This window comes from Bombus affinis, chromosome 7, assembly GCF_024516045.1.
Source record: "Bombus affinis isolate iyBomAffi1 chromosome 7, iyBomAffi1.2, whole genome shotgun sequence".
NCBI lineage: Eukaryota > Metazoa > Arthropoda > Insecta > Hymenoptera > Apidae > Bombus > Bombus affinis.
The window spans coordinates 10,901,274-10,928,586 of record NC_066350.1 but is presented as its reverse complement, the minus strand read 5'-3'; the positions used below and the strand labels follow the sequence as shown (position 1 = coordinate 10,928,586).

The 27,313-nt window shown below is 40.3% G+C and overlaps 2 protein-coding genes across 11 annotated transcripts in view; one reads left to right on the top strand and one right to left on the bottom strand.

The window, feature by feature from the left end:
• Window positions 1-27,313, bottom strand: part of LOC126918939 (cell adhesion molecule Dscam2-like) — a 173,332-nt gene that overhangs the window by 123,341 nt on the left and 22,678 nt on the right. For 7 of the 10 annotated variants that reach the window (XM_050727514.1, XM_050727521.1, XM_050727512.1 and 4 more), the window contains exons 2-4: window positions 11,810-12,068; window positions 11,430-11,488; window positions 11,162-11,253 (exon numbers count right to left, since the gene is read on the bottom strand). The gene's annotated coding sequence lies outside the window, so the exon portion shown is untranslated. Of the gene's footprint in view, window positions 1-11,161; window positions 11,254-11,429; window positions 11,498-11,809; window positions 12,069-27,313 lie in introns of all 10 variants that reach the window. The other 3 variants (XM_050727515.1, XM_050727516.1, XM_050727517.1) reach the window with 3 other exon arrangements.
• On the top strand, window positions 17,931-26,666 carry LOC126918950 (uncharacterized). Its single transcript, XM_050727562.1, has 3 exons — window positions 17,931-17,985; window positions 18,131-18,314; window positions 22,455-26,666. The coding sequence occupies exon 3, from the start codon at window positions 22,510-22,512 to the stop codon at window positions 25,894-25,896; it is 3,387 nt and encodes a 1,128-aa protein (XP_050583519.1). The 5' UTR covers window positions 17,931-17,985; window positions 18,131-18,314; window positions 22,455-22,509; the 3' UTR covers window positions 25,897-26,666.

The following is a 27,313-nucleotide window of genomic DNA, read 5'->3' as shown; positions in this document are numbered from 1 at the left end:
GCGTGGTTTTTCAAAAAGAAAAACCCGATCCTCGTTTCGAGGATTTACTTTGCATAAAGAGCAATAAAACGTAACGAGATATTGTTTAAACTTTCATACGTAAATTTGTTACTTGTTCGACCAAGTGGCGAACCAACTTTATAGAATACTCGATAAAACGTATATATCGTATCAGAAATAAATCGACCCACTTAAAAGTAACTAAAGCCAACGACGTCCGGAGGAGGAAACTTATTTTCAAGAAGTCCTTTCAAACTTCTCATCCTTCTCTGAGATCACGTTTCAGGGCTTCACCGATCACAAAATTCTCCGATCTGCCACGACGTTCTGTTCCCCTATGAAATCATTTCGCATGAAACATGATATTTGCCGCGTGTCACGTATTTGTTGAAAAAATATTTTACGAGGAAGGGAGAGAGAGTGGCTTTACCACAAACTGGCTTACTCGCGTTATGGAAAATTTCACGTGTGCAGCCACGTAACAAAAGTTAATTTCAGTCGACCTTCGGCATCTGGCAAGCGTAAAGGTATATGAAAGTGAGCACGCGCGAAATTTCACCCTTGTGCACTCTCGAGCGCACCAGCGACCCCTTTACAACTCTGCATCTCGTCTACCCGACCCTCGCACCTACCAAGGGGTGAAACTTTTCTTAATAATTACTGGCCAATGGAGGTCATATTGTGCGACCCGATGGCCCGGCTTATTTAATATTCGAGTGTCGGCCATGCACGCGATATCTTGCACCCGGATACACACATGCATGACACTTCAACCATGTTGTTCTTCTTGTTCTTACAGGGTTAATGTTTAATGCATCGCGTTGGTGCAATAAATGACGCCTTTTGTCCCCAGTTCATTATTTCGGACTGGAGCCCTTTTGTTTTACAGCGCGCATAAACCGATTCGATACGAATTTCGGATGACGCGTCGGTTAATCGCCGGTTTATTATTCCTAAATGTCAACTCGAAAGGGTAACGCGAAATTTTCCAGTTATTTAAAAAATCCACGCGGAAATACGAAATAGTCACGATTAATGCAACTCGAAACATTAAAAGCGTTCTTAGCGTCGGGAAAGTGTACGAGGTAGGCAAAGGCAACCAGAGAACTTTTAATATTCGTCGGTGTACAAAGCTTTATACGTATTATGATCGTTGCACGGAAAACATACGCGTCGTTACGTTAGTTTCGCAAATTCGAATATATTCATTTCATACGCATTTCTAGTCATTTAATCTTATTATTCCAGGCTCAATCATTCGACCAACATCGTTTTGAAATGAATTCGTGCTCAAATTAATTTTCAGTAGTATACGCAGTACCGAAATACACGTTGATTAGAGTAAAGCTGCACTGTTCATCTGCTGAATGCAGGGTCTCCGCGTATCGCAGCTACAAATTTCGCAATCCCGATTATTAAATGTATAATTTCGCATGCATGTGCTACACACTAGCAGAGCCATCGGATTATCGCGACAAACAAATTATCGCGCACGTTTGATATTTTAATGGACGTCGATGAAGACGATCGATATTTCGAAAACGAGTTAGAAAATGCAGGACAAGAAGAGCCGCGCGTTTGATCGTGCGAAAAACCAAGGTTCGTTATATCGAGCGTCAAAAGCGTTACAGAAGATGGAAACGCTAGGGCAATTTTTTCGATCGATCCACAGAGGTAAAAAAAAAAGTGTGCCGGAACAGAGGCTCGAGATTAAAATTCAACCGCGTTCAGATCTACTTTTGATCGCGATAAAAGCGAAATCTCTAGCAATTATCGTCGTGGCATTCCCTATCGTTTCCCGTTTACTTCTGAGCGAGGGCTTTTCATTGTCTGAAGAAGGCCGAATAGAAAAAGGGAGGGATGTACAAAACAGAAGATAAGAGAGAAAGAGAGAGAGAGAGAGAGAGAACGAAGGAGAAGCAAATTGCACCAGTTGAGACAGCAAAGCGTAGGGAAGAAACGCGAAAGAATAGTAGAGTTGGTCGTCCGTAACCGAAAGAGACGACGAAAGGAAGGCTTGTGAACGAGGATGCGGAGTCGTGGGGACAAAGAAAGACGAGGATGAAGAAAGAGGGACAAAGGTATCAAAAAGAGTAACGGAAGACAGGTAAAAACGCGAACCGCGAAGAATGTCCTTTCACCGGTTGACGAGAAGGGCCTCGGGTTTCCATTTCACGATAATAATGAAACGCTATACCGTGTGGTATCGAAACATCTAGTTGATAAACAGGAATTTTCAGGCTAATGACGCTTTCAGGTAAGTAGTGACGCAAATGCGATCGCTGGAATGGCAATTAATTATCGGGCTGCAGCTATGGTGCTTCAGCATCCGAGAGGCGTTGTTTCATGAAATTATCGAAAGTCGGTCGGTCAGCCTCGCTCGATCGAACGTGTTTAAAGTTAAATCTGACGAATGTACCGGGGCGAAGCTCACGCGAATCCGTCATTAACGGAAAAAAGTATCTTCGAATTGAATCCACCGACGATACTGTTTGTCGTTGGATTATGATTCAAACTCGATATCATTTTGTTCGCGTACAACTTTTATACCTACGTGTGCGATTTTCCAGCATTTTAAAGTCAATATACACAAGTCCTTAGCTGTAGGCAATTTCATTAACGTGGATAGTTTTAAGCGTATCCTATACAACTTTTAAACGATTATTGCGATGGCATAATCGCAAGTTGTTCCGGTAGCACGGGATAGCATCTGGTAATTAGAAACTTGAGATCATGATAGCTTACGTACCGCATGGGAATTTCCGCCCGACTACCGGGCTTGCATGAATATAAGAAAACAGACCGGTTACTCCTTTGCTTCTGATTTAAATGGATAAAGCCGTAATGCAGCTTATTAAAATCGACTAACAATGCAATCGAGTCCGGAACTGATTATTCCTATCTGCCACTTGTCTTCAGAGTGATCACGTTAAATATTCATAACGGGTTACACTTGTTCAAAGTAGAGGGTCTCCAAGACGAATCTTCTCTCTTAAAACCTTTTAAAGGCTCATCGGTTACCTTTCACTTCCGTTTGACAATCCGTTCTGCTCTAGCTTCTTTTACCCACGACAAAGAAAAAGGAAGATTTACAGGACTCTCCGCGTACATAGGAACCATCGAAAAGGCTACTTCGATTATCGATTATGTTTGGCCCTTGATAACATCGTACCGTTTACCGTGACCGCAGTTCCCGGTTGTAAGGGACCTCGAGAGCACTTCCGGCTGTGCAATGTTACAGCCCCATCCTTTGAGATCTACGTAGTCAAGCCCTTGCCATATTCCAAAGGCAGCAATTCTGCGGTTAAATTTATAACAGTCATAACAAATTTATTACCTGTAATTATTTGCATACTAACTCTGACAACAGATAAACAAATCGGATTCTGAATTTTATAACTGTCGAAAGTACCATCGACGCGTTTTATCAATTACAAACACTGTATTTCTGTCCGACGTTTGCTGTCAACACGTTGTCAATATTCCTATGTGATCACAAATATCCAACCTATTTCTCGATTCAAATATAATATCTATAACCAGTTTGCGGGCACTTCAACATCAATTTTCTACGACTTCTGAAATACCGACGTCCTAGTTTCCTTCATCCTATAAAAGTCTTTGAAACACAAGGTTAAACCGAATCACGCGTCTTTTCATCCTTTTCTCGCCTTGTAAGAATTTTGAAATATCTCTAAGACGATAGATACACGTTCACGGACACGAAGAATGGAACTTACCGCGTTTCCTTTTCGTTCGTGCTGCCTGAGGAAATATTGTTTTAAATTTCTCCGGATAGAATCGATCGGCGTTCGGGAGAAACCGCTGAAATCTTCCAAAATGCCTTTAAGCGACGCTGAATCACCTTTCTTGTTGGAATGGGAAAGAAACTTTCGTGAAACAGATCGTCCAACGTAACATCACCGCGGTACAATGTATGGTTTCTTGGTACTGTCATTTCTTCTCACTTGCTTGCTAGTTTGATAAAAAGTAGACAAAGAAAGTGTGGACAGACAATCACGAGGAACTGCTTATGCCGAGAAGTTGGGCGAAACGGAGAGACAGACGGACGAGAGAAGTTTACCTGAAACTGTACGATGGGGTAGCCTTACTATGCAAAACGATTCTTCCGGTCAGAAGTTGTTATCGCTAATAGCTACCAGTTATCAGCGCTCTGTTCGATTTCTCGGGCTGTCCTCACGTCACGTTCGCGTCTAACGCGGCCTGTAATACACACACGCTACCAACTACGTACACGTATCGATTTTGATGAACTTTAACAAGAACAACATACGGAAGAGTTTATGTCTTTTCACGATTATCCTTCGTAGCGGTTTATTCAAACTTTTTCAGACGAAAACTTGAAGAGAAATCGACGGACAAACGGTTCTGTGTTTGTGATCGATTAGTTATTAAATTATTTTGTAAGAAAGTTGAACGAATCGATCGGAGGAATATTCTGTATTCTACAGAAATAGTAACTACGAAGAAGGTGGGGAAATTGAATTTAAGTACAGATACAAGCAACCAATCAACCGTCTTGTTACGAGCAAAGTTAGTATAGACTTCTGGTACTCGGTCAGTGGTGTGCGGTCTGTGGCTTACGATATTGAACGAAGCGAACTATGGTGACACATCCATTCAATAACGGTACTATTTTTTAGAGAAGAAAAGAGATCGATTAATCGTTTCCATTCTCGATTATAAGCGGTACGCATTTTTCAAACACGCAGCATCGAATCCCCAGATAGATCGCTCGGAGAACGGTATTATTAATGAGAAACAAAAATATTTTCGCAGCCGTTTAAAACGATCGCATCGGATTCACAAAAGTTATCGTGCGTCTAGACGCGGAACAATAATGCCTTGCGAAATAAAAGGAAACATGAGAAGAAAATACAACGACCGTCAACAAAAGAAAAATCCTTTTCTATCCAGACAATAAAGAGTTTTAAATGCATGCGTAGCAGAGCGAGTATTTTTTATTCCAACAATAAGTTATCGTTGATCTATAGGTCGATGTCTCGAGGAAGCCAGATATTGGAAATTGCAAACGGAGACAGAACAGTCTGGCTGATTATCCGATTATTCGGTTCCCCGGAACATTTGCAATTTACGTCTGGAAGTACCATCGGTTCAACCTCTCCTTTGGGGTCGTTCCTTCTTCTCCCGCTATCTTCGTTACCGTTTTATCTCCATCCCTTTCCATCTTCCTCCCTATTTCTCCCGCTTTCAACCTTTTTCGTCCTCCATTTTTCCTTTTGGTCGTTTTTCTTCCATCCCTGTTCCATTCCACTAACGCGGCAATATCATCTACCGATAAGTCGCGAGAGATTTTGCGTTTCATTTTCCAGAAATTGCCGTCACCCACTTGATGAGGGCACGAATCCGCGATAAATATCTCTTTCTCATAGATCATCGTCGTCTTGACACGCGCCGAAAGCAGATTACGAAGAAAAATTGTTTTCGCAACGCGCAATAGAAACCGGCGAGCCAAGTTCCGCTGACAAATTTGATCAAATGCGATTACCCGAGGAACCGTATATTTAGAAATTATGACGATGCTCGATAAGAGCGAATCTGCAGATTACAGGCAACGTCGACTCGAATTTTGTGATTACAGGCGACACCTAGACGAACGTTCAAATTACAAGCGACGAATAATTCTTCAAATTGCAAACCATTAACGATACATCGAAACGAGCTCGTCCGCTATACGTTTCAATACTCGTAGAAAAATCTAAACTTTCCCGGAAGAAGCTAGACATTTTTAGATTTCTACCGGCAAATAATACGACGACAAACGAGCAGTCAGAAAAAATTCTTCAAGGCAACGTTTCACGACAATTTCCCGTCGCGTAGAAATAGAGGGAAACGAAACCGACCGCGAAACAATATCGAGATCCTCGAACCGAATCACAATGGAATTCAAGCGAGCCGGCCGGGTTCGCTGCTTCGCGACTCAACGTCCCGGATAATCTCGACCCAGAGAGTCATTCATTTCGGCCTTTCGTTGCTGCGAAGAATAAGCCACGAATGGGCCAGCCACACGACGAGAATTGAATTTCGTCACCGTTCAGCCATGATAAAACGAGGAAAACAGCACGCCATGCGGCGTCTCTGCCTGCCTTCGTTCGCGTCGTATCCGTCGTTGACGTTTTCACTTGTTAACCTCGGCAACTCGCCGTCTCGCCGTGGATCTGAGGATTATTCATCACCGCAACTACCAAGGGGGATGGTTTCCATAGTGGGAGGGGGGTGATAGCTGACACAACGACATCGGTGGAAAGAGGAAGAAGCAAAGAGGAAAGCAGGAGGTTAGGGAAACCGGAGCGGAGGGGTAGAACCGGGACAACAGCGTATTCCATGTTCCCTCGTGTCACTGATTATTCCATTTACGAGCCATGCCGCATGATTCTGAATAGGAGGTACACACTGCGCCGAGTAGATTCACCTCGAATCCCTTTCCCGCCCTCTGTTTCCCTCTCGCTTCCTGTCTATGTCTCTCTGTTCATCTATCTAACTCACCCCGGCTCTTAGCTTGCGCGTGTCTCTCACCTAGCCCTGTACGTCGTTTCGCCTGCACCGGGTATCCATAGTTTATCCATAGGTAGAAAAGGAGTCTCGTCTGAATCGGAAATCAATCGAATCGGCACGCTAGGCGAACGCCGGTTTGATCTAGCTGCTGTCGTCGACGGTATTCGCGGCCAAAAAAATCCTCCAAGATGCGACGAATCTATTGGGATCGACTCTCGCTTCTGCTTCTATATGGACCTATATTTCACAGGGGATTGTGAAAAAAAAAAAATAGATCGAAGAAAACGTGACACGGTTAGATACCGTTTACGATTCGACGTTCGAGTTAAAATCTCGTTAAAAGCGAACGTTTTTTACGAAACGCGACTCGTCACTGACGTCGCCCCGGGCGCGGATTTCCAATTTGAGAAGGATCGCGCGCGCTTGCCATCGGACTGAACGCAATTATCGTTGCTTTAATAAATTCTCATCGCTCCGTCAGAATTCGTAGCCGTTTCGGGTTTAATTGCCGGGCCGGGTCACTCGCTGTCATCGATTACAATTATACGACTCGCGTCTCACCACGTTATTGCCCTGGCATTATGTGATCGAGAAAATATTTTTCGTAACGGTTTAGTTTCCCGTACATGCATTCGCATATATAAATATTAGTATTAATCTTCGAGAAACGAAACTAAAGGTACACCTACGTACAGAGAAGGATTCGAGTGAATGTAAAAATTTTGTTTCAACCACGTCTATTCTACATAGAGACGTGATTCTATCGCAATCTGGTAGTCTCGAAAGGCAAACGGGAAATTATGCAGCCTGAAGCAATATTCCAAAAATATTTAAAGATGTGTACACGGGAACGGAATAAAAAATGTTGCGATAGCGGCGTCGACGATACGGTCTACATCGAATATGCGACACGAGCAAACACGCGGATTGTCGTGCTTATGCATGCAAATTCGCGGATGCAGGTGCGGCTGCAACGTCATCGTTGGCCGCGTGTAGCTGTAGTGGTGACAGCGGCGCAATGTAGCCGAATTAGTCGTCCGAAGACATACGGGTAAGGGAAATTGTTGAAGCGAAGGGTGCATCGACTCCTCGTCTCTTTATTCATGCATAAAATCCATATTCTTCGGAGGAAACAGCGTGCTTCATCGCGAGGAAGCTTGGTCGCCACGTCGTATCAGAGGTAACCCTTTTTAGTCCTAGTCAACCTTAGTTTTACACCACCCTCTGGCGTTTGTAAGCTCTGTCGTGCTAGAGCCGAGATTATATTCAAGCGTGCCATGTCACCAGATATTCGGCTACCATGAAAACTTGGAATTTTTAACTCGGCTGTTTGAAAATTTTCAACTACCTCCGCCGGGACTTATTTGCTTTATAAACCGTGTTCTACTTCCTGACCTGACTTCATTTGCTTGTTTCAAGATTTTAAAACTTTTCACGCGAGGACACGGTCGCAAATAAAACGAACATATCGTGCGATTTAAAATGTCACGGCGATTCATATCCGCTTCGTTTAATAACATTCTATATGCAGAACGTTAAATATTCGAGAAAATAAATCGCAAATTCGTCAGTCCACTGGTAATTCGTACGTCTCGGAAAAATTCCATCGAAATATGGAACGAACCGAGAGATCAATTCCCAGATGAAAGATAATAAAGGCAGCTTAATTCGATTGCGCTGATAATATTGCTGTGCATCGATAGTTCGCGTGCCAATGAACGTTATGTACAATTCCGATTGCGTTTGGTATCTATTATATCTCTCAGTGAACATAATTAAAAGAATTCCCAACGATTCTAATTATCATCCCGTGTGAACGACCAATTTTATCAAGTCCTTTCTAATAACGTATAAATTACCACGAGCGGACTATCGAGCGACATTATCATTAAAAAAATTGTCCATCGCAAATGTAAGTGGTAGCGAGCTCGAAAAAAATTTATCCAGAATGGATTTCCCCAATCACGAAGCTCAATCGTACTCGACTTTGAACTCGTCGTCGTGGGCATCATCGACCGATCGAAAGAACACCCATTACGCGTCCACGTAACAAGATATTGAATTTCTGTAGGGTTGTGAACCCCAGTCTCGAGCGGATTCGTGCCTTGAGATATAATAGGAACGCCTCCACACCTACTCGGCCGTGCTGTATTTCAGACCTCTCGCCACTTGAGGCACAGCCCGACTATACACACTCTAACAAACGCCCATTTTCAGACAATGAATATTTTAGTGTGCCCATGAAAGCACGCTCGAACCCCTTTTTTTTTTGTCCTTGTCGCCCTTGTCAGAAAAAAGGCATCATCGCTGCATCGTGTACGTGACGATCCTAACCCCTTGATCATTCAAGGAACGCCGTCAGTAACTGGATCAAGTAACGGTACTCTCTTGTCCTAGGAAGGTTCATTGTTTTCGACCCTTTCACGCAACAGATTCAGCGATATCGTGCATTTTGACTGATTTATGGTTTTACCCGCGACGAGAACAAACGTCGAGATTGCGCTTACTTTGCCCGGAAGCGGTTTCATTACGATTTCATTGAACTACTGTAAACATTATGTTCCGGAAATGTATAGGCGGTTGGATTTTGATTTGTTAAGATTTTAATCAAAATTCGTATTAAGTTAGACGATATTACGAGAGGAATTTACGTGTAAGAAGGTAAATTATCACGTAGGTATTTTTAATCTTAAGAAAGAATAATAGATAAGGTACGAAGAAAGATATTTTAACTATTTATTACATTTAAAACAGCTTAAAGATCTTCTTATATTCAGTATTAATCGAATTTTTCTTTTAACAACCTTTTCTTTCAGTATTTTACTCTTTGAATAAATAATGGTAATAAGAGGTGCGGAAATTTTATCGGCCGAAGTTATGGTCGCACCTGTTACCTACAAAAGATCTCTGCTATATCGATACACGTTATATTTGCACAGTATCGGAAAAAGCAAAGACCACAGACGCGAAGGGCAGAATATACCTATCAGCATAGATAAGACACAAGATAAATCTAACATAATAAAAGAGACCACGAACCAGATATAAAATCGTACTGTATAATAAAATAGAGAATACGTCTAACGCACAAATCTTTTCATTGTTACACGATTTTGGGAGTTACGTGACTGCTTTACCGTTTTCTTGTCACATGCGATATTATCGATACAATTTAGCACAGCAGTATGTGAAGATTGGTTGGCATTCAAACTATTTAACTTGTTTTTAGAAAGGCAAAATGATCATTTCTTTTGTCAACGCGACGAATCGAATTCACATCGAATTACGCTCACACGATATTTTCTATGCAAGATTCTTGGAAATAAACGATAATCGCAAATGAATTTTGATTTATAAAATTGAAACATTTATAAAATTAATCAAAAATACTACAGAAATAAAATTACTCAAAAAATATAAGAAAATTATAACTCTAATGTTCACAATAGAACATACCGAGTACAATCGCGACATCTTATAATTCGCAACACTAAAGCAAACGCGGTGGTATTTTCATCGCAACACTAATCCAAACCGAAGTTAGCATTTTTTCGCAACTTTAATTGATAACGCGAAATTTACTTTCGCAACTCTATTTCAAACCCGAATTAGTTACTCGCAACGCCAATTTAAAGAACGCGATCAGCCCAAGATGACAATGGGCCGACATGTACGTCGGCTACCAAAACAAAAATGCTCTGGATGACCCAGAAGATGGGGAGTCATTAGTAGTTGCCCTCTTGAATGATAGTTTTCCGGGCCTTTTCGGCTCGTAGCCTCTTATTTTGCCCGCTGTAACTTATATGTAGGCTCGAGACTTTCTAAGTCGCAAACTATAAAATAACTTACAAAGGTGAAATAAAAATGTAAATCGCAGAATCTGAACCAAGCGCAGATGGATGAACAACGATGATAGCGATCGCTATCCGCATGTACATGCTCGAGCAATAAATAAACCTTCGTGTCGAGATCTACTCGCGATTACGACCGCGGAATTCAAAAAATCGATGATCAAAGCCAAAGACGATGGCATGTTCCATTCGTGACAGCTTCGCTGTCGAGTTTTCCAATGAAATTTCCTGGAACAGGTTGGACACGCGAAAACGCGCCTACCCGACCAGAGACTGTGCCATCAGCCCGGCCCTACCTACGCATAATAAATAAACAGGCACATCAAAAAGTATACTATCTATCCTATCTAACCCTATATTTAAAAATGGCAAAACAGGCACACCGACACATTCATTTTACGATTCTCACACATAACACTCGGGCGCAAAGACATATACTAGAGAGAACGTCCCGTGACGTCACCGCGATTTTCCTGAAATCGACTGACGAAGGCTAGCGATCATTGCGTATAACACAATAAAAGTAAATCTTAATTTTAATCAAAAATATTCAAAGACCGTGTCTATTTTTCAAAGAAATTATAGGTGGTACTAAATTTGGTACCATTTATCTTAATTTAACAACAAAATTAATAACATTAATATCTGTGATTCGCTGTATTTAATAACGAATCTTTGTTATTACGGATTGTGATTGAAATGATATTTGTATGAATTTACTTTTTATTGTTTAAATTTATAGCGAATGGAATAAGCACTATCGTGCGACTTACGATACGATGCGAGGAACGTAGTCATGGATGCTGCTCAAAGTCGTCGTGAAGGCCATCGTCAAGGAGGAACCATATAATCCCATAGAAAAAAACTATAAAACATGGATATTACAATTTATTCTTAAAGATAATGTTAATTATTTGAAAAATTGAAATTAGTAGAAGATTAATCTCTATTAAAATTATAATTACAATATTCAATTCAAGAATGACAAATTTAAATACAAGGAATAGAATTAAATGAGATACGGATTATAATATTACTTACATTCTTGGCTTTTGAAGCCCCGCTAGCTCCTTTTCAGGAAACAGGAGGAAGAGGAAGAACTGATAAACCTTTAACAAAATATGAACTATTATATATAAACGATATATATGTGCGAATAATATTTTTATATGAATAATTTATTTTGAAAATAAAGTGAAGATTAGCCAAAAAATTTGAGATAAAGAAATATGAAACGTTCTATGAAATCTTTGAACTTTAATAATAATGGAAAGGTTAAATTGGTGGTAAACTCTAATTACCATAACAATTGAAATTCTGATATTAAAGTTTAAGATCAGACCTTATTCTTTAATTAATAATAATTAAAACAAAAGACAAAGAATTAAATTAATTGGAACACGATATATAAAGATTCTTACATGCTTAGTTTTAAAGCATCACTGCGTCCAAATACTGATTACCACTGAACCAATAAAAAAAGAAAATAATCGTGTACATACATCTTCTTTGTTATAATATCTCAATCATTACCAAATCTGCATGAGAAATCAACGACCCGATTTATTAATAAACATATATGGCATCCATTTCGTATCTCTTCGAATTATCGATTATTAATCGTCTGTGGCGTCTCTGACGTGAACCCCTATTCTTTCAATCACGTGACCAGCCAATAATCTGTACAAAAGAAAAACAACAATATCAAATAAATACATGACAAAAGCAATGATATTGTAATAATAAAACAAATTATAGTGCAATAAAGCAAAAATAGAATCCAAATTTTGCTTCAAAGGCCGGTGATACGAGCTACCGATGACGAAACCGGTCAAATATTCGGTCAACGATGATAGTCAAAAAGAAAATTTCGAAAAACTACTCAATTTTATTAAAATGATAATCTATAAACGATTAAATAAAAACGTGCTGTTTAAATGAAGCAGATAGAAGTGTAGAAATGTTGATAAAGTTGAAATGAAAGTGCTAATAATGACAAGGCAGCGCGACGAATTTTCCCCCCGTAACTTTCAACAGTAGAGTGTCACCCCACGTCACGTTTCACCACCAAACTACAACTTTACAATTCTTCGCACCAATAAGAACCCACGCTTTATTTCGACGATATATTGCACCAATAGGAACGCTCAATTTCATTTGACAATATTCTGCACCAATAAAAACGCTCGATTTGACTTCGCAACACACTGCGCCAATAAGAGCGTCCGATTTTCGTACGTACGAAGCGCGCAAATTTAGTGTATTCAAATAGTCAAACTGATGAAATTGAAGAATAGAAGGTATGTTTAAGACAATGTTCATAGAGAAAAAAGTTATGTTCATAATGAATGCTTTTATATTACACAAGTGTAGCTGATATTATTAACTAAAATAAGGTATTAGTAAAAAATATGATTATAATATATTAATTAATTATTCATTTCATTATTAAAAAATATATTGAAATAATTCAAACATTTTAATAGATGAAAGAACATAAAAAAGATTTTCTGTGCTATTTTATGGATATCTCTATTAAAAACAAATGTCATTTTTAGAAATTATTAATATTAACAATTTGGAATAGTCTTTGAGAAGTGGTAGCAAAACTATTATGCAAAGAGAAATTTTTTTAATTGGAAATAATTTACTATCACTTTTTTACTTTGCCATTGATTAATGTATAAATTCTAAAATTTCCATTACTTTAACATAATCTTGTATCAGGAAGTAAAACGAATTGTTGAACAATTGTATATGCCTAGAATTAAGTTAAGAAAGTTGGTAAATTGTTATAAAATATCATGCTGGATCATCAAAATTGCTCTCAATTTTTAACAATTATACTGTTAATTTAAAGCAGTTGTACCATTAATTCGTAATAATTGAATTAATGGTTTATTTCACTTTATCTAACACTAACTAAATGTTCGAAGTATTTCAAATGATACTTCCACTCGTATGGTACACGAAAATCACAGTTTCATTAAATTTCATAATGACAGTGTATAAATATCGTAGAAATATAAAATTCTATATCTCGATTACGCTTGTAAGATATTTTATACCATACTTAAATACGTAATTTCATATTAAAATTTCATTTTTATATATTTCAATGACTATAAGTGTCGTAACCTCATTCTGTGCTGGATCGGTAACGTTGGGAACGATAATAAAATGATAAGATGGTTGTAAAACCTCCGAGATATATCACACAAAAATGCATTGGATATTTCTGATTAAATATACATAATTTCAATTTATACTATCAAGTAAAGAAAAGCAGATGTAAGATGTAAAAACCAAAGCCCCTAAAGCTCCGGAAGGACAAATGAGATTGCAATATATATATAATTTCTATAATCGCCACTCTAAAGCTCTGAAGTTGATACAATATAACAAAATTTTACAATTTTTGGAACGATCGGTATTTCAGTACATGTTGATTTCAGTACAGAATTGGGATTTCAGACACGAAATCTCATATCACGCCGGTACAAAGTGATGATGCTGTCTATTTCACAAATATGTACTTCGTCTATTTTATAATTAGTAATTATTGAAATTAAAGGTGAATATGACTATAAACTTGCAAGTTGATATTGTAGACAGAAGAAATGGAATTTTATATTTGATATATGTATCATGCTCACTTTCTACTATTTCTATAATATTTGTAAATATTAACAATTTTTCCAATAATAAAATAAATTTCAATGATTCATTTTTATATTATAATTTCTAATACACACTGATTATCGATGTAACAATTAAATTATTACTCTATACATTTTTTCAAATGGAATTTTACTTCTGTTCAATTTTCAAATCGATTCAAATGTTTGCAAATTTAAGAGTAGAAGTTGGTCAGTATAGTTTCATCAATTTCTAAAAAATGTACAATTATTAGTTTAGAATTTTACAGTTCTTTGTTACAAAATTTAAAGTAAGCTATAAAAAATTCTTATACCAATTTAATTTCTATTTAACTTCTCTCAACAAATAATAGGACGATAGAAAGTTAGCACGCTGGAAATTTCAAGTGAATTTCTGTTTTAATGAAATAGTAGTTGCAAGAAAAAGAATGCAATAAAAAAAGTATTTTGCAGCTGAAAGAATATTGTTTTCGTTGCAGTAAATATTCCTTCAATTATTTGATATCAATTGCTATATATACCCGTACAGTATATACGTATACATACAAGATACATATCGAGTACACAAAATTGGCTGCATAACGTATCTTCGCTGTCCAGGGATAGAAAACAAAAAAATCGAGTACGGGATACTATTGTCCAGCTGTCCAGTAATGGACGACCCTCTTTTGGCTCGAGCTAATAATGCCGGATTGATCCAGGACGCTTTTCAGTGATTATATTTCACGATGCCGAACGTTTGCCTTTTATTAGAACCTTACTAAGAAAAGCAAATTTTTTATCACAGTTTTTCTCTGTTCGGCTGTTTGCGGCTTTGCGTTTTTCAGGCATCTGCGTTTCAAATCGTACCAGTGTATAAAAAACGAAGAAAAACGTAAAACAGGATATGGCTATATTACGATACTATTAAAAAAAAAAATAAATTATTTAACGCGAAATCTACGCACTCGTATCAGCTACAATAAATATTTATCTGCCGATCATCGAGCAAATTGCATTATCTCTTACGATATTCCATAACATGTATCGTTTGCATTATATTGAGATAATTATGAATGCAGTGAAACGCGAGATTTAAGTTACAAATAAACACAATTAATGTACGAAATATGAAACAATTAATTGCAATCCGATATTATCGTTTATTATAGACAATACGTATGTTACTAACAAGTATAGAAATACATGGCGGACTGAATTTTTACATATATACATTCTAATTTTTTTTTACTATCACCCTGTGTAGTAAGCTATATCCACGCGATACTTTTAAGAAAAAAAGCGACCATTATTGAATCGTCGGATCTGCGGCCATCCATGTGGCGCGTGTCCTGTGACACGACTACTCGTTTCTTTTTTTGCCGCTTCTTTTTTCACCGATGATTCGATTATTCAAGAGGGAGGAACGAGAAAAAGGACGTGAAAGAGAATCAGACCAAAGAGTATGTAGAATCGCACGCATGCTCGAGAAACATATCCGCCGGCTAATTTTCACCGTACTAATTTGCACCGGAATCTCCTTCGCTACCGAGCGCTTCGAACAAAGAGCAATTCGTTGTCGAATCTAGATGCATCGATAAGTGGCACTTTACTATCCAGTGCACGGGAATTTTACAAAGGGACCATCTTTTTCCCTCCCTTTTTCATGGTTCTGCAAAAGCAACTATACGATTACCGGTCTATAGTTCGCTGTAACAACTATGAATAACAGAAGTAGATCGCAGGATGGGAAAGCGAGCACCGGCAGAAACAGGCGCGGACTGCCAATTGAAATGCATCATGCGATTCGAAATTATTGGTCTACGTCTCGCAAAGTTCCTCGAGTAATATCATTAATTTCGAGCAGCGAATACGAACGGACGCAACTTCATTATCATTATCAATACCGCACCGAAATCGCGTGACAAGTATGCAACCGCAAAAGCGGAACACCCTAGCGTACGCTTGGATGTTATTGGCCAGCCGCTCTAATTTATTCTTTAAATTATTCACGATCTCGACTATCCTGTCGATTTTTGATCGGTAAAGAAAGAAAGCATCCAGCGAGACAGGTGCGCCGCAATTAGACACGTGCCGTGAACGCGATGGGGCACGATTAAATTGTGAGGAAAACGGCACCCGGTCATACTGGAAGGTAAATCGTGTGTCCGACAGAGTAGTTTCACTTAGGAAGAGGAAAGGATGCGCGTGGTCAAACGCGATGCGCGCATGAATGTTTATAGCCCACGATAAGTGCAACTTGTTTCAATAAATTATTCGCATCTAGCCCAACTGCGTTTATCATACAAGCGTTACACTTGTTGAGCTCTATTTTTGATCGCCTTTTCAAAACGAACGTAACATTTTATGTAACATTAACGTAGAACAGAAGAAATAAAAATCGCGTAATGATTTTACTCAATCGAGATACATATTGGGTTGGCAACTAAGTGATTGCGGATTTTGTCAATACCACCTAATGTCAAAATCCGCAATCACTTAGTTGCCAATCCAATATTTAGCAATAAAGCTAATGAACATTGTCCTTTTTTTTAAGAACTTTCTTTTTGATCGCTCTTTAAAACTAACGTAACGTTTTTAGTAGCTTCGACATAAGATGTAACGAATAAAAATCGCATAAACATTTTATTTGTTAGAAATATGTATTTACAAATAGAACTAACGGCTATTGTTCGTTTTCTTTCAGAGCGTAATTCTCGTTTTTGAAATCTAGCAATAAAATATCGGGACAGCAATGCGGAAAGAATGGAGAAAAAGCATCAGCTCGTCATCGAACGAGCTCCCTTGAGTACTTTTCGAAAAAATATCTCTTTCGTGTAGGTGCGAGTGTCTCTCACGAGATTCTGCGCGTCATTTCCCGTGGAATGGAAGGAAACTCCTAAGAGGAGGCTCGTACCCGGCCGGACTTGTCCGTGAGGCTAAACTAATTTGCTGCGTGAGGGTAGTCGCTGGGTTGGAGCTTGAAGTGGGGTGACACAGGGTCGAGGCAGATGGAAAGTTCAGAGGGGTTGAAGGGAGAGTCATCTGATTCCGCGTAGTGGGAGAACCGAATTCCGAGTGACCAGTAAAAATGCCACCCCACGCGCCCTTCCGCTTCCCCTTGCCCTTCGCCGCTTTCCTTCACTTTCTCTTTCCACTTCGCTTCCTTTCTTCTTCTTCCCTTTCGTCTCCCTTCTCTTTCGGACCCCCTACCCTCACCAAGCCCACCTTCGGGGTGCAAGAAGGACTGTGAACTGGGGTAAAAGACTGCTCGTGCTGAGTCGCGAGGAGGACGGTGATAGCTTAGAGACGCGCGGATATGTTCGCGTCTGTGGGTGAGCGCGATCATGTGGGTGGGCACCTTTTTTAACGCACGTGTGTGCAGGTGCGTGAGTCTGAGAGAGGAGGAAGTGCCTTAACGAAGAAAGACTCTCAGTGACGGATACCTTCCTCCAAATACCCTCCGTTTTCTTACGTATTCGTGAAATTTATCTTTTCATCTTCTACGATGAAGAATGACAATGAAATTTCTAAATAACATGAACTTTATATCGCACAAAGATGCGTGCAATGTGGATCGTTGATCTAATCTTAACGTTAATTTCGTATCAAGATGCCGATAAAACAGAAACGTTCGTCATAGAAAAATTATGTGAAAGAACATTGATCTTACAAGCGAAAGCTTAAATCTTGTAGCAAGAAGAAATAAGATGAAGAAGGCGTAAAGAGCCAACAAGAGCTTAAGAAGACGTCGTCCCTGACTTTGAAAGAGGGTAGCAGGGAATAAGGGGTGAGTTCGCTGGGGGGACTAGAAGCTAGGGTATGGAGGCGGTAGCGGGGATGGGGGTTGAATCAGCGCGGGGGTGTATGGGGGAATTAGTAGATGGCCGTGGACAATGTGGGGGATACTTTCTCATATCAAGTATGGCCGCCATCGTGGCACGATGGCCAAAACAATAGTAAGTAGAGAGACCAGCAGGCAATTGTCGTCTCTCGTAATTCCTCGCTAACGTCATTTTTTTCACCCCTTCTATTTTGAAAATTCTTAATTACGTCTTTCAGACAACACTTTAAAGGTTTCCTATTGTTTTTCTCGTGTTTCAGTGCGCAGTGAATAAAGTGATGTTATCGTCGTTATCGTCGCCGTTATCAGTCGCAAGCTCGTGCCTCGTTTATTAAAAAGGATTCATCGCCGTATCACTATAATTAAGAAATGGATAATGACAAGAAACCAATCAATTGTGAACATTTTGAATTCTTTTACGTGGGCAAATTGCTTCTGATTACGGTAAGTACTTAACGAAGACGTTCTAAATTTCCTTGAAATCGTGTATCTTTAATAAATCGAATGGCTACTGTAACGCATTATCATGCAATTTTTCCGACTATCGTCACCGATACGAGCATTGCTTATCTTTTACGAAAGAATCAAAGATGAAAAATTCTTCCCATTCCATCTGCTATTCCACGGAAAAATAAACTTCGCGTGTGCAACAGTGTGCGCAACTCATCGTCTACATTCTTACGTTCGACCTTCGCGATTTTTACAGTGATTTGTCATCCATGAAACAGCTTAAGGATTGTAGAAACGCGTACGATTACTTCACTAAGATTATCAATGTCTAAATAAAAAGAATAAAATAGTAACTTCGAACATGGAATTTCTAAAACGACGCTACACCGTTGCCCATTCAACGAAGACTAAGAGACCGTCCGATATCCGCCGACGTCTTTTGCATGCGAATACTCCACGTGGTTCATCTGACGACACGCATTGCGCAGATCCAACTTTCCGCGATCCCCACCTTTATGTGAAACGCACCTTTTACATACTTATTTCAGATACGAATATAACATGTCACTCAGTTAATGTAGCTCGAACACGTGAACGCGTTTAACCCTTTTTTAAATATACTTCTATCTTCTAATATGCAATGAGACGTTTAAGAGAAAATGTCCTACTCAACAGCGTCCATATATTTTTAAATTTTGTTAACAAATTTTCAATTTAAAACACGCCAACAATTTTTTTTATTTTTGGAGGTAAATCCTTGAAAAGAGAAAAAAAGGCAAATTTTTTACAAAATACATTGCAAAAATTTAAATAAGTGCAGGTAAAGTAATTCATTGAACAGTATAATGAAGGTACGTGTCTCTTTACAAATTCATTTCCTTATTGAAACTTTAGAAGCAAAATGCAACCAGTTCGGATGAATGTCAGTGAATCGCAATTACAGAGACGTCAATCACGTAAGAAGGTCGAAGTGGAGAGACGAAGCGTGCTAGATGTTTAAAGAAAAGAGGAGTGGGTGGGTGGATAGATTTTCAGTACTGGCGCGATGATATTTGTCTTGTTTACGGACAGACTTATGCGCGTGTGCGGACCAGTGAAGTTCGCTGCTCGATCAATAGGCCTCTACTGAAATCACATATAAACGCACTCACGCGCACACACGCAGGTTACCGTTCGAACGGACACACGTACGCGACGACCAACGCAAAAACTTCGCGAGCTTTTCTTTTTCCACTAGAAGAATCGAGATGGTCGAACGACCCAACGCGATACTTCCATAATTTACCCTCCTCGTCATCTTATCGATTCTAGAAATTCCAGTTTCTATTGACGTTCACGTTCGGTTTGTCTTTAAAAGTTCAATGATCACCGCGCGAATAATCTTATCTCGCATATCTCCATAAATACTTACATCGCTCATTTTTTTTCTTTTTTTCCTTAATACCCGTATATTTCCAACAAACGAATTACGAGGAAAACAGGTTAAACAGATATAATAAAATACGAAGGGACGTATCGAGCATCCTAACCGAACAATCTCGTATAGGTTGCTTCGTCGAATCATATCGATTCATCGCATTCAATATTAATTACCGTGCAAACCCTCACCGAAAACGCATAATTTATCGTACCATCGTTTCACGAGTCGGTAAAGAGTCAGCTGCGACTACCACGCATCCGCGTACGCTATACGCGGCATATGTTGTCGCAGCATCGTTATTCTGTCAAGTTAGAACGTTGTTTACCGCGTGTAACACGCCCACGCAACAACGCTATGAAACGATTTCAGTGAATCGCAACAGAAGAAAGGCATATGCAGAATACGTGCATCCACGATAATACCTCTTTCACTAGCTGCCCCTTCGTATCAAAAACGCGCGATTGTTATTTCCTTCCCTCCCCTTTTTGTCCTTTCCACTCTTTAACAACATGTTTTTCTCGACACCCTTTCGAAAACTATGAAAATCCCCTCGCTCCCCTAACCTTCCCGTTCGTTCGATGTCATTCATCCAATTTTGGCTAGAAACGGTGCAAAGGCTTTTCCACGATATAGTGGGGCATCGACGTACCATACGGGCGTATTTACGCGTATTTTTCGAAAATCCGTCAAATGTTACGCAGAAATGCGGGTTCTGCCTCGCAACCCTCCGCTTCTCTATCTCAGCTTGTTTTTCAAGCCCCGCGTAATCCAATTTCTGTAGGCTGACAGGCGGCCGCCCAAATTTCGAATAACGATCCTACGTCGTAGTCGATTCGAAGGTTCGATATATGTATCTGAACTTTTACGATCAAAACTAAAGACGACGATCGCAAATAATATTTATTATTCCCGAATTATTATAATTGTATTACCGTAATAGATATAAAATAAAATTTTGAAGGTCATAAATTAAAAGATAGAAATATCAAATTGTTAGATGTAAAAAGATTCAGACATGACAAAGAATAAATCACATCCTATTATACGTAAACGTAACTCAAAGATTAAAGCGAAATCTTCAGGATAATGACATAAGCGTAAAGCACCTTTTCATTGAATCGTCGAATTCTTCGATGGAACGTGATTGGCCTTTGATCCGCGAATCGGAGCGGAATCGATCGAAACATTTCGAAAATCATCTGTTTGGGGAATGTAGCAAACGATGTTTCGTTAGAATGGTGGGGGATATTTGTGTGATAGTTCTCCGAAGGTGGTAGGGGAGAGAACGATGTGACATCCCCTTCATAGAACACCGTGTCTGCACCTAACAGTAACCTGAGAGAGTTCATAGAGGCATAAGCGTGGCGAACACCATAGATTAACACCTCTTCGAGATCTTTAAAGATCTTCCTATCGAGAGCATACGTAGTAGCATGGGCAGCTGTTCCTTTTGCCTCTTTTCAAGAATTCACCATGTTTCCCTCGTCTACTCGTTTCCTAACTTCAGTCCAATTTGATCCCTCCAAACAGTTTCAGCACGATCGAACGAATATCCTTGAGTAAAAATACCCTCCTCCTAACCCCTCGTTTGGTCGAGACGTTCCGTAGAAATCGTAAAATTTATATCGAGTGGCTCGTTCTTTCGAGGGCTCGTTTGACCAACACCATCCTGAGGTAACCCCACGGTTTACCTACCCTCCTTGATGCCACGTGCCAATAACGTCTTTCCAGCATTCTTGACGTCTTTAAAAGCGAGACAGCGAAAACGATTGTTCGTCGCGTGAACGTGTGGCTATGTGTAGTTTCAACAAGAAAGTGCTGTTTACGTGCGATTTCTCCGATAAAAATGCGCGATAAAGTTCCACGTGATACTCAATGGAATTGTATTGTTTCGGAGCCGTTTTATTTACATTCAGCGATGTTTATTGGATGGTTTCTAGAGAAAGATGTTTCTCGGACGATTTCAAACGGTGGCGTTTAATCTTTTACGAAGAATCCATTTTTATATTGGTAAGAAAATTTTAATACTAACTTTGACATATTTTTTTCCTCTTTTGTAATTTTTCCTCCTTTTTCCCTCTTACTATAACTTTCGTACTATGATCGTTTAATTCTCTTTATTTCTGTCTAATCTCGTTTCGATATTGTCCCTCGTCGCGAGCATTACCACTAGCCAGAAACTGGCACAGTTCAATGACCTGACCATTATTTCGTGACAGGAGGCATGGGTCTGTCAACTTCAATTAGTAATTACGGAGCTTCTGAAATGCATATTCGTACTATCCTCTGAATTCAGCCCTAAAGTATGGGCGCACATATGAGTCATATAGTAGGTTCCCCAAACGTCTCCCTTTTCTAGCTGTGTCCATTCGCGTATAGGGTGTCTCATCGAGGTAAAGGCCTATAACTCGTGTGTACTTCTTTCTCTGCCACTCGTTAGGCGATTCTATTTTCATCCGTATATATCATCCAACTGCAATCACGATAGTACATACAGAAACGAACCCACGGAACAAAACCAGGAATATGGATGAATTCATCGATACCACCGTATATATTAGTGGGACGTCGTTCGATTTCACGTTTTTTAATTATTCGTGTTACCAATTCAACGATAGAAAAATACGGCGACGTTTGAACAATATTGCCAAGGCTACGTGAATGCAAATAACAATAACAACGAGAGGGGGGGCGGTTTGATTTTTGTTTAACAGGACGACGAGTAATCGATAAGCTGGTACGAGATTGGGCCTGTCACGTCCAAGCAAAATGTCCTCGACGATGGCGCATGAGACGACGACGATATCGGAATTGACGGAATTGGACAGCGATGGATCGAGTTGCGGAGAACGCGACGCGAGGAAACGTCTTCGTTTCGACGCGGACTCAACAGGGCCGAAGAAGAGACGAAAACAAACGACGCCCGTAAGATTCTCCTCGACGTTAATGCCCGGTGTGCACGAAGAATCGAACGAGGACGAGGAAGAGGACGAGGACAGCGAAGGTAAGCTGTCGTCGCAATCACCCATACCGAGTCAATCATCGATAAGAGACGAGAACTTGAATAACGAATTCCGTTGCAAATATTGTAGTCAGTTTTTCGATAACAAGGAAACGTTGAACGTTCACCTCGAGAATGAGCACGGTTCCGCGAATCAGATTTCGGAACAAAGTCAAAGTAGATCTCCGAATTCCGCGATCAAACAAGAACCGTCTCAGCAACCGGACCAATCCGAGAATCCCGTTAATTTGCTTAGCGTAAAGAACTTCGCGATAAACTGGCTAGCCACCGGGCAACACGTGCAATCGCAAGCACAAATGCAGACGCAGAACGAAGAATCCTGGCCCGGGCCAGCGAGTCAAATTCCACCTTTACCCAACCACTTGCAAATCCTTTCTGGCTTTCCTGGCACCTTGGCGCAGTATTTACCTATGCCCGCGTTCCCATTGACGGACTCCGGTTCTATCGCCAGGCCCTCGTTGGGACCAACGCCGGTCAGGATCTTTAATCCGGACGCGTACTGTGATCTGTGCAATAAAGAGTTTTGCAACAAGTATTTCCTCAAGACACACAAAGCGAACAAGCACGGTATCTACGTCGATTCACCGGGACCCAGCACCGTCGACAATAGCATTCCAGGACCATTGTTCCCTACCAACTATCCTAGTAACATGGTTAAGCTAGAACTGCCCGCGACACCACCCACGCCGACCGTCGCGTGTGATCTCTGCCAGAAACGTTTCAAAAACGAGGAATCGATGCGTAAACACAAACAAAAGATGCACGTTGAATCATTGGATCAATCGCAAGAGTCTCAGATCAATTTGTCGCAAAACGAAGAGGACAGGGATACGTCGAGAGATAGTCTCGGCGGTATGGAAGCGCTGTTTAAGCAAGAATACGGGATAGAACAAGAGGATGCAACGTTCGTACCAGCACCCAGACATCTATCGCCTCAATCGATTCAACAGGCACGAGAGTCTGGTTTCAGCGCCGATCGACTTCGTCGTTTAGGGGTTATAAATCCAGAAGCGTTTTGCGAGATATGTTGTAAAGAGTACTGTAATAAGTACTTCCTACGGACTCATAAAATGAAGAGGCACGGTATCATCATTCAGGACAACGAAAGATCGCCTAGCAATCCAGGGACAGCGGCCAGTTGGCATCAAGTGCAGACCAGTCCGTTAAATCTGATCGTGACGGAGAATCCTGGTAGCACAGAATCGAACGATCGAGTCGTCGACGATTACGAGTGCAAGTTATGTGGTATACGTTTCCAGACGATTGACCTGTATCAAGCTCACTGTCGGAAGATGCACGAGAGCGAGGAACAACAATCGCCTAGGCAAGAGTGCGAGCTAGATATATCCGATCAACGGAACGATTCGATCTCGGAGGATCTTCAAAAATTGCAGACGATGCTGTTGCAACTGAACGGACTCAAGCCTACCAAGGGATTATCGTGCAACGTGTGCGGAAAAGAATGCGAGACCAGAGCAGCGTTGCATATTCATATGATAACGGAACACGGCGCCATCCAAGAAGATTCAACATCCTCGCCGCAAGAAAAGTCACCCTTAACTACAACCTCAGCGTTCTGCGCCCTATGTGGAAAAGATTACGCGAGTCAAGACGCTCTCAGGAAACATATCGCCGACGAACATCAACCAGCGGTTTCGAATACCATTCCTCAAACTCCTACGACCACAGCGACGACGACCAATTCGAATTCGACCAGCCAAACTCCAACCGAGAGAAAGGTAACGTCGATGACGCCAACATCGAGCTATTGCGAGATATGTAACAAGGAATTATGCAATAAGTACTTCATGAAGACGCATATGCAGAGAATGCACGGTATTGAGATTGAAAATGGAGCCCAGATCGGTGGCGTAATATGCAACATTTGCAACAAGGAGCTGTGCAGCAAATACTTTTTACGCGTTCACAAGCACAACACTCATGGCATAGTCGACGAAAATATTCCCAGTTCGGTAAAACAAGAGACCCACGAGGCATCAAACGTGGACGATGCTGCTTTGAAGCCGGAGCAACTCGGTGATCTCAGTCACAGATATTTCACCCACTTTACAGAGGTTTGTCCAATCTGTAGCAGAAGGTTCCGTAGTATAAAGTGGTTAAAGGCTCACCTGATGGGTGATCATGGGAAAACAGGCATCGATAAATGGCGCGAGATGGAGCAACAATATCAAACAACGCCGAAATCAGGGAATAGAACAGCGAATGTAATATCGAAAAACCCTCAACAGAGCTCGAATTTGAAGATACCGAATGGATTTGAAATCTCACGGCAAATCAAATCTGCCGACTACACTGGTTTGGGTAATCAAGTTTTGTCAAATTTACTAGGGTCATCTTCCGAAGATCAACAGATGAAAAGCTATCGCTGTTCCTATTGCAATTTCACGACCACCGTGTTACCGTTTCTCTTCCTTCACGAGAGGTCTCACGTGAATTCCCGTGACAACGAAGGAGAAAAATCGCTTCAATGTCCGATTTGCTCCCAAGGTTTCCATCAGCCGGAAATGTTGCATCAGCATCTCCTCACGTCGCACCAATTTCCCACGTTGCTGCCTCATTTTCAACCCCCTGTGCTTAATAATTTAAGTCTGGACGCGGAGAAATTGAACGAGGCCAAAGAGAAATTCGATCTGGAAGCGAAGGAGGACCATACGAGGAACAGTCCACAAATTACCACCAATCAAAATATTCCCGAACCGATGAGAAACAAACAACAGGACGAAACAGCGGTCCAAGTTACTCCTCATGGTGTATATAAGTGCGCACAGTGCGGTTACGCGACGACCAACTTAAATAGAATTAAGAAGCACGTGAGAAAAGATCACAAAACGATCAGCGATCCTACCGATAGCGTGCTCGCCGAGCTTAGCAGAACTTTGAAAGACGTTGCCAACAAACATAAGGTACCAGCTTGCTACGCAACGCCACAGGATATGAATTCCAATCCTGATAAAACGATCATGCAGCCATTTTTAATCGAAGAACAGGACACGATGCAAGCTGGAGAGGAATCCAGCTCGGAAAAACGGTTCGCGCCGGCTTTGGTCTATCTGCCGGTTAAATCGCGAATCAACAACGCGCTCACTGCATCCTTCACCCTCAGTCCTGCTTGAAACTCTTCCTTCTTCGCATCTACTCCTATGGATTTTACAACTTGTTTCTACGTCTGCGATTTGAGCACGTGTTATCAGTTCCTACGTAAAGTATAAGAAAATAGTTAGCGAAAGTTTATATATTTTTCATATACGTGGCTTGTCGAGGGTTCAACTCATTCATCGTTTAACGTACGCGTACTATCTTGGTGAAAACGATTCACTACATATATTTCCTGGATATTTGCCGACGAATTTTCATCCTACGCTTTTCTCGTACAATGAACGAGGATCTAAGAAATGCGTCCGCGTATTAGCCTATTTTTTTCGCTTGTTCGATGACTCTTATCACGACGTATATCGCATATATATGTAGAGAGTACTTATCAAAATTCCATGATTCTATTTCTTTCAAAGAACAGAATGAGAAAACGGAACCCGCATTTGAGAGCCACGTTGTTATACTGTTCCAATTCCGGAACGTTTTATTGTACATAATATAATTGTATAACCGACACGAACGTGTGATCGAAAAAGTTCCTATTTTAAATGTGACCGACCTCCGAAGAGAGTATACTAGATCGTGTCTAATCTTTCGAGCAACAGCCTCCTTTGTTCGTTTTAATTATTCTCGTAATGCCGCAATTTTGCTTTTTGCTCAAGTCCAGGAATTACGAGCGATACAAGACAGAGAAGGAAACGAAAGAATTACGCGACGCCATCTCGATATTCGGGCGTCGTTAATACTTAACTGTATCGATATACCGGTGGTTTTTCATTTTTCGCGATTGTGCTAGTCAATATTTTATATATAAATATATATATATATATACATATATGTATAAGCAAAGTTGAAAGGTAGGGAAGAAGATTTATAGAAGTATTTATATGTAAACGCGTTAAAATATGATGAATAACGTGAGGAAAAAGAGGTAACGATAAAAATGGAGGACGAAAGAAGCGTAATTACGATAACTGTGAGGCAAGCATGATTAAATCTATGGTTACGATATTTAAGTATCAACGAGCAGTGAAAGCCAATCAACTCAGGGTCGACACAGTATAACCCGCAACAAAAAGTACAATCGTATACACAGCCAACGCATTACATAGAATTAAAATAAATATATCGATATAACGTTTCGCAAGCCGCGGATATCAAATATACACCAATCGATCTCTTCCCGTTTTCAGAAGGGACAAAACGACCACTCGAGAGATATTCGACTGTACGATACCCGTTTCTTTAAATTTTAAACGATTAAAACTGTATGCACCTCTCTGATTATCTATCTAAACTATTTAAACAGTAAGATCTTACATAGTCTAGTCGTTTACAAGAAATAGCAAACGTTACCCCAACGATGTCGGAAACGTAAAGTTCCTTTCCGAAATGATGTCTCAACCTCGTGCCTTGCAGCTGAAGAAACTGAGAATC

Excerpts from the sequence above, each read along its gene's own strand:
- LOC126918950 (XM_050727562.1), top strand. The coding sequence starts at position 22,510 with ATGTCCTCGACGATGGCGCATGAGACGACGACGATATCGGAATTGACG.